Below are 13,631 nucleotides of genomic sequence, written 5' to 3'. Positions count from 1 at the left end.
TGAGGCCAGCGAGGGCTCTGGGCAGGTGGCAGGCAGTAACGGTGCAGGACGGAGAGGCGAGTGAGGCTCGCAGAGGACGCAGCAGGCCGGCGCGCTCTGCACGGGTGACGCAGTGTGGGCTGGAGGCTGAAGTGGAGGACGGAGGAGGAAGACAGGAGCTGCTGGAGGGAAAAATAGCGCCCAGCAGCAGGAGGGACTCAGGGCTGTGGAGGATTTAGAAAAGAGGGCGCTGAGGACGGGGCCACCTGGTCCGTGTGAGCTCTGACCCCAGGCTCCTGTGAGTCGGCCGGGCTGGGGGCTCCTGCCTGCCGCCTCCCTCGTGCAGCCCGGGGCCCGGGGAAGGAGCTCAGCATGGAGTTCTGACAGCCAGGCATCCTGGAGCTCGGCTGTTGGGGACTTTGCTGCTGTCGTGGCGACTGGGCACTCAGTCACCGCTTTTCCTGCCCTCGCAGGGAAGACCACAGGGCTCCCCATCCACGTCTTTGGCACCGAGACCCACATGACTGCCATCGTGGGCATGGCCCTGGGCCAGCGGCCCATCCCCAACCAGCCCCCCACCGTGGCCCACACTGCCAACTTCCTGCTCAACGCCAGCGGGAGCACTTCGGTACGTGGTGGCCTGAGCCCAGCCCTGCCTCGCCTGGATCCCGTGCCCCCCTGCTCAGGGTGTAGAGTAAGGAAGACTCGGGCTTTGAAATCAGCTGAGTCCAGCCAGGCGTGGTGGTGCCCACCTGTCATCCCAGCACTCAGAAGGCTGAGGCAGGAGGATCACCGAGAGCTTGAGGCCAGCCTGGGATAATAGCAGGAGCCTGTCTCAGAGAGGATAATAAGTAAATAATACCAGAGCTGAGCTCACACCCGCACCTTCCTGCTGGGAGCGCAGCCTGGGCTGGTACTCAGCCCACGCAGCCCCCGTGCTGTGCTTTCTCAGCCCTGGCTCAGGAGTGTTCAGGTTGTGCCGCTGATGCCGCTTAGCGGGGCCACGCTGCAGGCCTCTTCTCGAGCTGATGTCCCCTGTGGCTCTCACCCTTCTCTCCTCCGCCCCTTAGACGCCGGCCCCGAGCAGGACGGCGTCTTTTTCTGAGTCCAGAGCTGAGGAGGTGGCACCTGCGAAGAAGGCCAAGCCGGCTGTGCCCCGAGGTGAGTCCCAGGCTGCGGACCGGCGTCTCGGGCACTGTGGCCGCCGCCTCCTCCTGCTCCTCCTCCACCACCACCTCCTCCTCCTCCTCCTCTTCCTCCATGTCCTTTTCCTCCTCCTTTTCCTGCACCTCCTCCTCCTCCACCACCTCCTTCTCTTCCATCTCCTCTTCCTCCTCCTCCACCTCCTCCTCCTTCTCCTCTTCCACTTCTTTCTCTTCCTCTTTCTCCATCTCCTTTTCCTCCTCCTTTTCCTGCACCTCCTGTTCCTCCTCCTCCTCTTTCTCCTCCTCCTCCTGTTCCTCCTCCTCCACCTCCTCTTGCTCTTTCTCTTCCCCCACCTCTTCCTCCTCCACCTCCTTCTCCTCTTCCTTCTCTTCTGCCTCGTCCTCCTGCTCTTCCTCTTCCTCCTCCTCCTCCTCCTTTCTCCTCCTCTTCCTTCTCCTTCTCCACCTCCTCCTGCTCTTCCTCCTCCTCCTCCACCTCTTCTTCCTTTCCTCCACCTCCTTCTCCTCCTCCTCTTCCTTCTCTTCTGCCTCCTCCTCCTGCACTTCCTCTCCTTCCTCCCCCCACGCCCATCGGTGGGAGCAACTGGCTCTCTGCTGCTGCAGTAGGCTGGGGCTGGGGTGGGAACAGGACGGGAGGAGGTGGCGCAGCCCTCCTGGCTCTCCTGAGGGGGAGGCTCGCTGCCTGTCCACTCCGCCTGCTCTCGGCCTGTGGGTGACTCGTGGAGCAGGGCTTCAGGTATCTCAGGAAGTGGGGGCTCCGACACCCCGTCCTGGGAGCCCTGCTAGGGAGAGGCCTTGTGCCCACCCAGGATGTGCAATGGCCCCAGCCGCGCCCCTTGCTGATGCTGCCCCCGTGCTGAGCATTTGGGGGCAGGGATGCCGTCGGCTGGGTCCCCAGGCTGTGTGACGTCTGCCGTGTCTCACGGGGACCAGGAGGGGTGGCTTGCCGCTCTCCGTGCCCTGGTTCTTGGCGCCTCCCTGCTCCATGGGCCGCCCGGCAGCACCTTCCCCTGGCTGCCAGCCGCTCCCGTCGCTGCGGGACACAGGCCTCGTCCACACCAGCCCCTCTTCCCACTTCCGCCACAGCCTCTGGGCCTCCGCAGGTCACTCAGTCGCCTTGGTCGTTTTCTTTGACAGATTCAGACCAAAGTCCAAGACCCCTGGAAGGTAGGACCCCCGCCCACCCACCTGCGTGGCTCGGCAGTGGGCTTCAGGCTCTCGCGTGCTCCTCCACCTGCCCCGCGGGCGCAGTGCTGTCTGCTGCATTTCCTGCCCTTGCGTTGCTGTGGCCTAAGCCCGAGTCTAGTCCTGCTCTGTCCCTCCCACCTTGGCCCAGTCACCCTCCCCGGGCGGGAAGGAGGAGCAGTGGCCGCGGCGACCACTGGCTCATTCTGATCGCATCGCCGTCCACACAAGCGCATCCCGAGCACCCGGCACCAGGCCGCGTGTGGGCCCTCCGGAGTGGGGGAGCGGGCGGGGATGGGTGCGCTGTCTGCAGACCAGGTCCTCAGCGGGATGCAGGGCTCAGTGCAGGCACACAGCCCAGGGGTCAGCTCGGAGCCCAGCAGCTGCAGGCCGGGCCGTGTGCTGAGGGCTGGGGTGACGGGCAGCGTGCAGCCTTAGTGCTTCGATCCCTGCGCAGTCTGCCGTTGTGCCCCGAAGGCGACACAGGAACCGCTGTGCTGCTGGTGGGCGTGGTGCCCCACAGCCCCTGCTCCCCTGTGCTGGGGAGGGGAGCGCTCAGGCTGGCGGTGCCCGGGCTTGTGGGGACACGGGGTCCGTCCCGGCTGCCATGTGTGGTGTGTGGTCCCCGGGGATGGCAGGACCTCTGGGTTCGTCGTCCTCCTCCTCAGGGCTGCTGAGCTGCTCCCTGAATCGTGACATAATCGGGCCTGGCGTGAGGAGACCCAGGAGCGCTGTCACTGGCCTCCCTGGGCTTAGCTACCCAGGGCAGCAGGGCATGCGGGTGGACTGGGTGCGGCCCTTGTGCGAGAGCCCCATCTCCTCCAGCCCTCGAGTCCAGCCAACAATGGGTCCCGGTGTCAGCACCCTTAGGTGCCTTCCGAGGGGCTGAGCCAGGCCTCACCCTGGGCCTTCTGTGCCCGCGCTAGCACACGGTGGACCTGTGCCCGGCCTGGGCGCTTCTCCCAGGGTGCTTTTCCCTGCACTGCTCCTCCTCCTGGTCCCGCTGCCAGCCCTGCCCTCCTGCCAGCTCCCTTTACTCTCTCCTTTGCCCTTCGCCTCTCCTGCCTGGGCAGAGGGGGGATTACAGCGGAAACAGGAGCGAGAAGGGCCAGGGCCTGTGCCTGAGCCCAGGCTGGAAGCTCAGCTGCAGACCAGGCTGTGCGTCCTCTCCGCTCTCTGCCCTGGGTCTGCCCAGGTCCTGAGGGCCTCTGTCTACCCAGATGGACAGAGCATTAAGCAGTGCTGGGCACTGTCCCGCAGCCACCAGAGTAGGGAGTGCTGAGCATCCTCTGTTCAGTTACTTTAAATCAAAACTTGCTAGGGGCGGGATTTAGCTCAGTGGTTCTGCCTCCTGCCTCATAACTGCAAGGACCTGAGTTCAATCCCCAGTACCAAAAAAACCCCAACAAATCTTGCTAAGCCAGACAGCGGCACATGCCTGTAATTCCAGCTGGCATGCAGAATTGTGAGTCTGAGGCCACCCCAGGCCACCTTAGCAAGACCTTGGCTCCCAGTAGAAAATGAAAAGTTGGGCGGGGGATTTAGCTCAGTGGTTCCGGCGCCTGCCCCGAAAGTGCAAGGTCCCAAGTTAGATCCCCAGTACCAAAAACAAACAAACAAAATGAAAAGTGCCAGGGTGGTGAAGCGTTTGGCTAGCTTGCTCGAGGCCCTGGATTCTATCTCCTACACCATAAAAAAGGGAGAAAAAGAGTTTAGAGCTCACTTAGGCCCACTTCCTGACCTGGAGCAGCTCTGGGTTTGGCAGCTGAGGCCCGGCCCCAGATGGGGTCCTCTTTGTTTGTGTGGTGCCTCAAACCTGGCGGGCGGTCTCACTTCCTCTCCCCTGCTGCCTCCTTCCAGAAACACCGAGGCCCTCTGCGGCCCCAGGGTCTCCGATCCCTGTCCTTAACATCCTGTTCTGTCTTGAAGAGCCGCCATCCTGGAAGCAGGGCGCCCCATCTCCCCTCCCTGGTCCCCACGGTCCCCAGCTGTGGATCCTGGGTGCACCTGCTGTGTCTTTGCCCACCAGGAAAGAGTGCCACCCTCTTCAGCCGCCACACCAAGGCCCTTGTGTGGGGCATGCAGACCCGGGCCGTGCAGGGCATGCTGGACTTCGATTATGTGTGTTCCCGCGACGAGCCCTCGGTGGCTGCCATGGTGTACCCCTTCACGTGAGTCCCCGCAGGCGGAGCTGGGGCGGAGCACCCTCCCTCCTAGCCTGGCGGGCCAGGTCCTGACCTGTCCCCTGCTGCCTCTCAGGGGGGACCACAAGCAGAAGTTCTACTGGGGACACAAGGAGATCCTGATCCCCGTCTTTAAGAACATGGCGGATGCCATGCAGAAGCACCCTGAAGTGGATGTGCTCATCAACTTTGCCTCCCTGCGCTCTGCCTACGACAGCACCATGGAGACCATGAGCTACGCACAGGTGGGCGCGCACGGGCAGGGGCCTGGGGGGACACAGGGCAGGGAGCTGCAGAGGCCGGGGCTGGGACCTTTATTTTATTTCGAGACAAGGTGTTGTAAATTGCTGAGTTGCCTGGGCTGAGCTCAAACTTGCATTCTCCTGCCTCGGCCTCCCGGAGTGCTGGGGTCATAGGCATGCCCACCACCTGGGCATTTGTGCTTCTCCACATCGGGATGGGCATCAGCGACGAGCACTGGCAAATGCTGTGCATCCTGCAGGCTGGCACGCTGCGTCAGGTTGTGCGCATCCGGAAGTTGTGGGCCCGGAAGTGTCGCAGTGAGGCCAGTGATGTAGACCCCTCTGGTCCCGGCGCCTGGGGTTTGCCAGATGACTGGCTGTTCGGTTAGTCTGCACCCACCCTGTGCTGGGTCAGCCCCAGGCTCACTGTCCACCAGTGAGCTGTACCCCAGCCTCCTGGCTTGCTGTCTTTTGATTTTGGTCTTGGTGTTTTGAGGTAGTATCTTGGACTCAAGGCTGTTCTCTTGCCTCAGCCTCCTGAGTGCTGCTGAGGTTTCAGGCATGCGCTGCCACGCCTGGCCTTGATTTGTAAGGAAGACTAAGGCGCACCTTTGAGAACACTCATTGCCCATCTGTGTGCTATGGCTCGTCCTGCTTTGTTCTCTTTCTTTTTCTGCTTCTTTTTGAGACTGGTCTTGCTGTGTTGCCCATGCAGCGTAGCCTGGAACTGTTGAGCCCAAGTGATCCTCCCAACTCAGCCTCCTGAGTGCTGGGATTAGAGGCCTGTGCCACTGTGCCTGGCTCCCACCCGTTCTGAACGCACTGTGTGTTCCTGGTTTGCTACTGACGTGTAAAAGCCCTGTGTAGATTAGGGAATGGATTCTTTCACTGTCTGAACCTTGGCTGGAGAGCACAGGAATGTTCCATCCTTCTTGAAGTACGAAAGAAAGCAATGACCCATCTGCTGGGGCCGGCTGCGTTCCCGTGTCCGTTTGTCGAGTGCACATCAGCTGCAGGGGTGAACGGTGTCGCCCAGGCACTCTGAGCCCTTCCATGCCACCCTCGCGCCCGAGCTGCCCTCTCCTCCTCCTTCCTGTCCTCCCCTTGGGGTCTGCACAGTGGGCACAGCACGAGAGAGGTCTGGCTGGTCCTGTCTGACAGGCTGGGACTGCAGTGTGCACACACGCGTCACACTGACGCTGCACCACGTTTGCACACGCCACACTTCCTCTGCACTCGTCTGCTGGCGCACACCAAGGCTGGTTCTGCACCCCGCTGTTGTGCGTCGTGCCGCAGTGAACGTGGGTGCGGGGTCACGCTAGCACACTGACTTTAAACTTGCTATGGTGCAGGCCAAGGAGTGGGGTAGCCAGATCCAACGGTAGCTCTGTAGGCTTTTGGTCTGTCTGTCTGTCTTTTGTTCATTTGTTCATTTTTGTTTTTGTTTTTATTTTTTGGGGTACCAGGGATTGAACTCGGGACCTTGTGCTTGCAAGGCGGGTGGTGGAACCACTGAGCTAAATCCCGGGCCCCTCGTTTGTTTTGTTTTGTTTTGTTTGGTACCAGGGATCGAACTCAGGTCCTTGTGCTTGCGCAGTAGGCAGCAAAACCACTGAGCTAAATCCCCGGCCCCTCGTTTGTTTTGTTTTTGAGATAGGGTCTGGCTGTATAGCTCATGCTGGCCTTGAGCTCACTGTAGCCCAGGCTGGCCTTGAACTTGCACTGATCTTCCTGCCTCAGCCTCCTGAGGGTACTACTTCAATTACAGGGATGACAGGGGTGGGCCACCTTGCCTGGCTGTTTTTAGTTTGTTGAGGAACTTCTGTACCAGTTTCCATAGTGGCTTATTAATTAAATTATGTCATTTTCAGCAGCAGTACAGACTGGCCCCGCCCCATCCTGCCAGTTCAGAGCCCTTTGCCTGGGAAAGGTAGTGGCAGTGTGGGTTGGATCTGCACTTCCTGAGGGCTGAGGAGGATGAGCGTTTCCTCACAGACGGGCTGTCCTTTGTACTGCTTTGGAGAAGCACCACCTGACCCTCTGTGTGCCCACTGATCAGATAGGCTCTCTGAGCTCTCCGTGCTAAGCGTCGAGTCTTTCCTGTAGCAGAGCCCTCGCCCACCCTGCGGGCCATCTCAGTACTCTGTTGCTTGGTTCTCTTCTGTGGGCAAACTGAAGTTTGATGTTGTCCAGGTGCGGCAGGAGTGCTGCTCGGGAGTCTTTGCTGGGCCTGTGGCTTCCAGGGTCCCCTGAAGTTTTCTTTCAGCTCTTTGGAAGTTTCAGGTCTTGTGGCCGGGTCTTTGATGCATTTTGAGTTGATTTCGTTTGTTTTGTTTTTTGTTACCGGGGATTGAACTCGGGTCCTTGTGCTTGTATAGCAGGTGACGAAACCACTGAGCTAAACCCCCAGCCCATGAGTTGATTTCTGTATGGGGAGAGACAGGGCCTGGCCTCAACTTCTCCAGGTGGAGTCCAGTCTCCCAGCACCATGGGTCAGAGGCCGTCTCCCCTGCGTGTTCTTTTGGGTCCTTTGTCCATATCCAGGTGGCCCAGCCGTGTGCGTCCGGTCCTGTGGCCTCTTGTTCCCGTCTATGAATCGGTTTTGCTGCCAGTTCTGTACCTGGAGCCTCACACGTTCTAAGTAAATGTACTATCATTTTGCTACATCCCCGGCCCTTTAATTTTTTGAGGCAGGGCCTCACTACGTTGCCTGGGTTGGCCTTGATTTGGTGACCCTCCTGGCTCAGCCTCCTGAGTAGTTGGGATTACAGGCCTGCACCACCCTGCCTGGCTGTGAATACAGTTTTTTGTTAAAATGCAGCTGTTCATTTACTTACTGTGTATGGCTGCCTTCGTCCTAGAAACACCCCACGGGGACTTGTTGGGGACTCTGCAGGTGGCCGCCTAAGCAGCCAGCATAGCACAGGGGAGTTGGGTGGGAGAGGGCACAGCAGGCTTGATGGCAGCAGGGCATCAGGAACACGTGCGTCGGGCACTGGGCCGCGGAGTCTGCTCCTCTCCAGCCCCGTGGCTGGAGGGGCCTGGCGGAGGCTGCAGGTTCACAGCGGGGGCTTGTCCTAGATCCACACCATCGCCATCATTGCGGAAGGCATCCCCGAGGCCCTCACGCGGAAGCTGATCAAGACGGCAGACCGGAAGGGGGTGACCATCATTGGGCCTGCCACCGTGAGTGTCCCTGCTGCTGGCCCCTCCCGAGTGCCAGGCCCGGGTGGCTGTGCCCGATTCTCCTATGCCTCTTCTGGGGGAGATCTGGGGCAAGCCTGTTGTCCAGCACCTTTAGGGTTTCCGGGGGCAAATGGGAAGTGGGTTGGGGATTCTTAGTGTTCTTCTGCCTTCCGTTTTTCCTGTAACTGTAAACCAAAGAAAATGCTATAGATCTAACTTTTTTTTTTTGGTACCTCAAATCAAACTCAGGACCTTGCACTTGCGAGGCAGGTGCGGTGCCGCTGAACTAAATCCCCGGCCTCAGATCATACCTTTTTTTTTGGTACTGGGGATCGAACCCAGAACCTTGTGATTGCAAGGCAGGCATGGTGCCGCTGAGCTGAATCCCTGGCCTCAGATCTTACTTTTTTTTTTTGGTACCAGGGATCGAACTCGGGACCTTACGCTTGTGAGGCAGGCAGCCGAACCACTGAGCTAAATCCCCGGCTCTTCTGAGTATTTGGTTTTTTTTTGTACCAGGGATTGAACTCAGGACCTTGCACTTTTGAGGCAAGCACAGTGCCACTGAGCTAAATCCCCAGCCCCTATTTATGCTTTTTGAGACAGGGTCTCCTTATGTAGTCCAGGCTGATCCTAAACTCATGGTAACCCTCTGGCCTCAGCCTCCCAAGTGCTGGGATTACAGATGTGCATTCCTGGCTTGTTTATTTTTCCTTGGTTGTTCCATTAAAAATTCCAAACTACATTAGGGCAATATTACTTGGTGTATATGTTTTCACTGAATTGTTAAGTTTTTAAAAGTTTAAAATGAAACAATCCAAGCTAGGATTTTCTTTTTCTTTTTTTTTTTTTGAGACAAGAGTCTCACTATGCAGTCCAGTCTGGTCTTGAACTCACTATGTAACCCAGGTTGGCCTCGAACTTGTGGTGATCCTCCTGCCTCAGCCTCTCGGTTGCTAGGATGACAGCCGTGGGCCACCACTCCTGGCCCACGCTAGGAACTGAGAACAAATAAGCAAGGGCCTTTGTTGTGCACCTGCCCTGGGTGCCGTTACCTCCTGGGAGTGAGGGTGGGACTGGAATCTGAGCATCGTGATCAGAAGCCACAGTAAGGGCCACCTTCAAGGCCCCTTAGTAAAGGGACCGAGGGGGGAGCTGGTAGGTGGTGTCCTTTGTCCAGGAAGGGGTCCCTCAGGTGAGCTGGTTTCTGCCTGCAGGTGGGCGGCATCAAGCCTGGCTGCTTTAAGATTGGGAACACGGGTGGCATGTTGGACAACATCCTGGCCTCCAAACTGTACCGGCCGGGCAGCGTGGCCTACGTGTCGCGGTCGGGGGGCATGTCCAACGAGCTCAACAACATCATCTCGCGCACCACTGACGGCGTCTACGAGGGCGTGGCTATCGGCGGGGACAGGTGACGGCGCGGGGCGAGTCCCAGGACCTGCTTGCTGCCCCAGCGCCAGGCTATGCCTGGTACAGGAAGGGTGTTTCAGGGGTACCCTCGGGAGGCTGCAGATGCAGCGCGTAGGACTGCAGCTGGGGAGCAATCAAAGGGGCACACCGGTCCCTGTAGACCAGCGTGGCGTCCTGTGTGGCACCAGGCTCTGTCCAACCCTGCACCCGCCCACGACCAGGGGCTGGAGTCGGCATTGCCGCATGGCCCGGAAGGCCTGAACGCGTCCTCTGTGTAAGGTGCCCATGCTGGGCCGGGCCCTGAGCCACTGGGTGCGGGGGTGTCACTGTTTTGTTTTGATTTTGGGATCTTTTTTTTTTTTTGGTACAGGAGATCAAACTCAGCACCTTGTGCTTTTGAGGCGGGTGGCGGAACCACTGAATTAAATCCCTGCCCCTTTGGAGTCTTCTTTTTTTTGGTACCGGGGATTGAACTTAGGTCCTTGCGCTTGCACAGCAGGCACCAAAACCACTAAGCTAAATCCCCGGCCTTCTTTGGGGTCTTTTTTGAGACAGGGCCTTGATATGCATCCCAGCCTGACCTTGAACTCACAGTGATCCTCCTGCCTCAGCCTCTGGAGTGCTGGGATCACAGGTGGCACCAGACCCTGCTAAGTGTTATTTTCATTAGTGGGAGCAGCGGTCATGTTCCCTAACCCTAATGCCCAGCATTTAGCAAGTCCAGGATCGACACAGCCGCCCTGCTGGGAAGGGAGAGCCTGCCCATCGCTGTCAGGACGTGCAGCACCGCACACGCACTGGCCCTGTCTCGGCTTTCCCTGGAGCTGGCTTCTCACCCATGTCCCTCACCCAGTGCTGTGGGAGGAAAGATCCCCTGTGCCCAGTGGCTTCCAGGAAACATTTGCCCTCGGGGGCAGGTCAGGGAGAGGATCCTGGGTGCTGTGGCCAACAGAAGGACGCTGGCAGGGCTCCTCGAAGGCTGCTTGAGCAACCCCAGGCCATGTTCAGGAGGAAAGGCAGCAGATTCTGCCTTTTCTTTCTGGTGTGGTGCTGCACACTGTAATTGCAGCACTTGGGAGGCTGAGGCAGGAGGATCATCATGTATTCGATGATCATTCAGCTAAGTAGGGAGACCCTGTCTTAAATCAAAAAAGGTTCCACCTTTTGGACCAATTTGTGGACATATTTTGAAACCACCTCATGTGTGCTTCTGCTGCCAAGGATGCCTGCCTGGGCTCCTCTGTGCATGCCATTTGCTGTCTCCGCCCACACGGCCTCCCTCCTCCCTGTCCCCTGAACCCTGTGCCTCCTGCTTCCCACAGGTACCCCGGCTCCACCTTCATGGACCACGTGTTGCGGTACCAGGACACTCCGGGAGTCAAGATGATCGTGGTGCTGGGAGAGGTGAGGCCCCTGCTGTGCAGCCATGTGTGCCTGAGGGCTGGGGGAGCCACGCCCACATGCTGAAAGATTGTGACAGGAAATCCCAACATGCTGGGCATGGACAACTTCGGGCCACCATCCCTGTGATCCCCTGGCTGAGTGCTGAGCTCAGCCCCGGAGAGGGTTGCTGTTGTCACCGCTGTCCCTATACCTGGACATGGTCTCACTGCCCTGTGTGTGCGACCTCAGGTCTCGCCTGGCCTTCCTGTCCCTCGATGGTTCCTGGAGTGTGGCTGGTCCCGAGTCACCTTGTACTCTAGGTCAGGAGCAGGTGTCCGGGTTCCCGTAGGAGTCGCTGTCCCCTGGAGTGCTCCCTGTGTCCATGCTGAGTCTTCTCCACTGGACAAAGCCCATGTGCCTGTTTCGGGCCCTGGGGCGACTCGGAGCCCTTGCATGCCAGCCCGGGCCACCCCAGGGCAGCTCTGCTGACCCAGCTCCTTGTCACACTTCCCTGCAGATCGGGGGCACTGAGGAGTACAAGATCTGCCGAGGCATCAAGGAGGGCCGCCTCACTAAGCCTGTGGTCTGCTGGTGCATCGGGACCTGCGCCACCATGTTCTCCTCGGAGGTGCGGAGCGGCCCGGGCCAGCCGAGTTGTCTTCAGCCCCAGGCTGCTACAGCCTAGAGCCTGCATGCTGAGGGTGTGGTCGCCCATGGCCCCCATAGACAGCGTGGCTCCCTGGGTTCTGATACCGCACACTTCCTCTGGGCCCAGAGGACAAGCCGCCTTCCCAGCCTGCAGCTCCTCCCAAGACAGATACTGCTTGGTTTTTTGGGTAGTACCAGGGATTGAACCCCAGGGCCTTTGCACTGAGCTACATTCCCGGCCCTAGATACAGTCTCTTAAAGACGCTGGGAACATGTCACCTTCCTGATTTTTCCTGTGTGCACAGACTTCGTGAGACCGCTTGGGACTGAGGCACTGTGCAGAGCTCAGCTCGGGCTGGGGCTCGAGTCTGTTGCTTCTCTGTCGCTCCGGCTCTGGCCCAGCCCCTGGGGCCCACGTGTCTTGGGTAACAGCTGTGGGTCCTCGGCACGAGGCATTGCACTCTGGCTGCCATGTCCGCAGCTGTGTGGTGTGCGAGTGTCTTGCCTCCGGTTCCCCCCAACAAGCATGGCCCACCCTGCTTGTTTCTGAGCCCCACTGAGGCCGGAGGACTGGCCATGGCTGCCTGGAGCCCTATGACTGCTGTCCTTATCCGCAGGTCCAGTTTGGCCACGCCGGAGCCTGCGCCAACCAGGCGTCGGAAACTGCAGTCGCGAAGAACCAGGCCTTGAAGGAGGCAGGCGTGTTCGTGCCACGCAGCTTCGATGAGCTCGGCGAGATCATCCAGTGAGTGTCCCCGGGTGCAGGCCTCTGTCCCCCACCCCAAGGCAGGGAGCCCAGCTGCCAGGCTGAGTCCCCAAACCAGCCGCGTCAGGCTCCGCCCGGAGAAGGCCAAGGGCCAGGGGCTGTCTCGGCCACACCTGGCTTCCTCCGTCCCGAGAGGAGGCTGGGGAGCGGCCTGTGCGAGCCACTGCTCTGCCTCCCCAGGTCCGTGTACGAGGACCTCGTGGCCAGAGGAGCCATCGAGCCGGCGCAGGAGGTGCCGCCCCCCACGGTGCCCATGGACTACTCCTGGGCCAGGGTAGGTGCCGGGACCCAGCAGTGGGTGTGGGGTTGCTCTGGTCCAGTTCAGTGCAGGCCTGCGTGTGGCCTGGCCAGGAGCAGGGCCTCGGGACAGGTAATGTCTCCAGAGTCGGTTTTGCGAAAGGTTTTCAGTGGAAGGTGCAGGGTCCACTCCGTCTAACTGGCCCTGTGCCGCTTGGTGAGGAGCTGATTAGTAGCCAGTGTTCTTGTCCTACAAGGGTTCTTGGAAGTCAGGGTTAAACTGCGGGGGAAGGCACGCCTGTCATGCCAGCACTTGGAAGGCTGAGGCGGGAGGGTCAGAGGTTGGGGTCATCCAGGGCAACTCAGTGAGACCCTGTCTCACACAAACAAAGAACGGAAGTCAAAAGACCCAGTGACCCATTAGATTAGGAAATGGCCCTCACGAAAAACTGGTCAATCACACTTAGTATAAAGGACCTGAAATAAAACTGAGAGCACTGTCCCCTGCCCAGCCTGCACAGACAGGGTTGTTGAGGTGTGTGTGGCACGGGTGAGGGAGCCACATGAATCCCCAGATGCCAGTGAAGTGCACAAGACTCATGCCTGGGAACTGTGTCCAGAAAGCTGGTTCTGAGAAAGGCTGTCGTGTGACAGGAAGGACCGTTGGCAGAAATTTTTTTTTGGACTGGGGATCAAACTGAGGACCTTGCGCTTGTGAGGCAGGCATGGTGCCACTGAACTACATCTCGGCCCCCAGAAGTCTTTGTTTTTGAGGCACAATCTTGCTATGCAGCTCAGGGTGGCTCTGAACTTGGAGGGACCCTCCTGCCTCAGCCTCCTGCATTCTGGGATGGCAGGTGTGTGCCACCCTGCTCAGCTCCAAAAGTTCTCAGTCGACATTTATCCATGGGGCCATTAGTGGGTCATGGTGGGTTTTGTTTGCTTCTGTACTTCCTGCTCCGGAGGAGCTGGGCTGGGATCACCCCACCATCCCTATCCTCGGTGCTCTGTGGTCCCTGGACCCTGTTCTGCCCGTCTGCACAGGAGCTGGGCCTCATCCGCAAGCCCGCCTCGTTCATGACCAGCATCTGTGACGAGCGCGGCCAGGAACTCATCTACGCGGGCATGCCCATCACCGAAGTCTTCAGGGAGGAGCTGGGCATTGGCGGCGTCCTTGGGCTCCTCTGGTTCCAGAGAAGGTGGGCTGGTGCGGCGGCCTCCCCGCTGACGGGCCTGGGGGCCA

The 13,631-nt window shown here is 59.4% G+C and overlaps 1 protein-coding gene across 4 annotated transcripts in view; it reads left to right on the top strand.

Moving 5' to 3' along the window:
* The window catches only part of Acly (ATP citrate lyase), a 38,153-nt gene that overhangs the window by 20,506 nt on the left and 4,016 nt on the right, over positions 1-13,631 (top strand). For 2 of the 4 annotated variants that reach the window (XM_004859372.3, XM_004859373.4), the window contains 12 exons: positions 453-607; positions 1,050-1,140; positions 2,283-2,312; positions 4,360-4,501; positions 4,590-4,758; positions 7,837-7,941; positions 9,159-9,355; positions 10,677-10,758; positions 11,255-11,365; positions 12,003-12,130; positions 12,332-12,425; positions 13,433-13,587. In XM_004859372.3, the coding sequence (XP_004859429.1) occupies positions 453-607; positions 1,050-1,140; positions 2,283-2,312; positions 4,360-4,501; positions 4,590-4,758; positions 7,837-7,941; positions 9,159-9,355; positions 10,677-10,758; positions 11,255-11,365; positions 12,003-12,130; positions 12,332-12,425; positions 13,433-13,587 (1,459 nt within the window). The remainder of the gene's footprint in view (positions 1-452; positions 608-1,049; positions 1,141-2,282; positions 2,313-4,359; positions 4,502-4,589; positions 4,759-7,836; positions 7,942-9,158; positions 9,356-10,676; positions 10,759-11,254; positions 11,366-12,002; positions 12,131-12,331; positions 12,426-13,432; positions 13,588-13,631) is intronic. The other 2 variants (XM_087202291.1, XM_004859371.4) reach the window with 1 other exon arrangement.

This window comes from Heterocephalus glaber, unplaced genomic scaffold (assembly GCF_053883595.1).
Source record: "Heterocephalus glaber isolate CG9 unplaced genomic scaffold, H.glaber_assembly_v1.0 deba00001773, whole genome shotgun sequence".
Lineage (NCBI taxonomy): Eukaryota > Metazoa > Chordata > Mammalia > Rodentia > Bathyergidae > Heterocephalus > Heterocephalus glaber.
The sequence above is the reverse complement of the archived record's forward strand: the minus strand, read 5'-3'. Positions and strand labels throughout refer to the sequence as shown.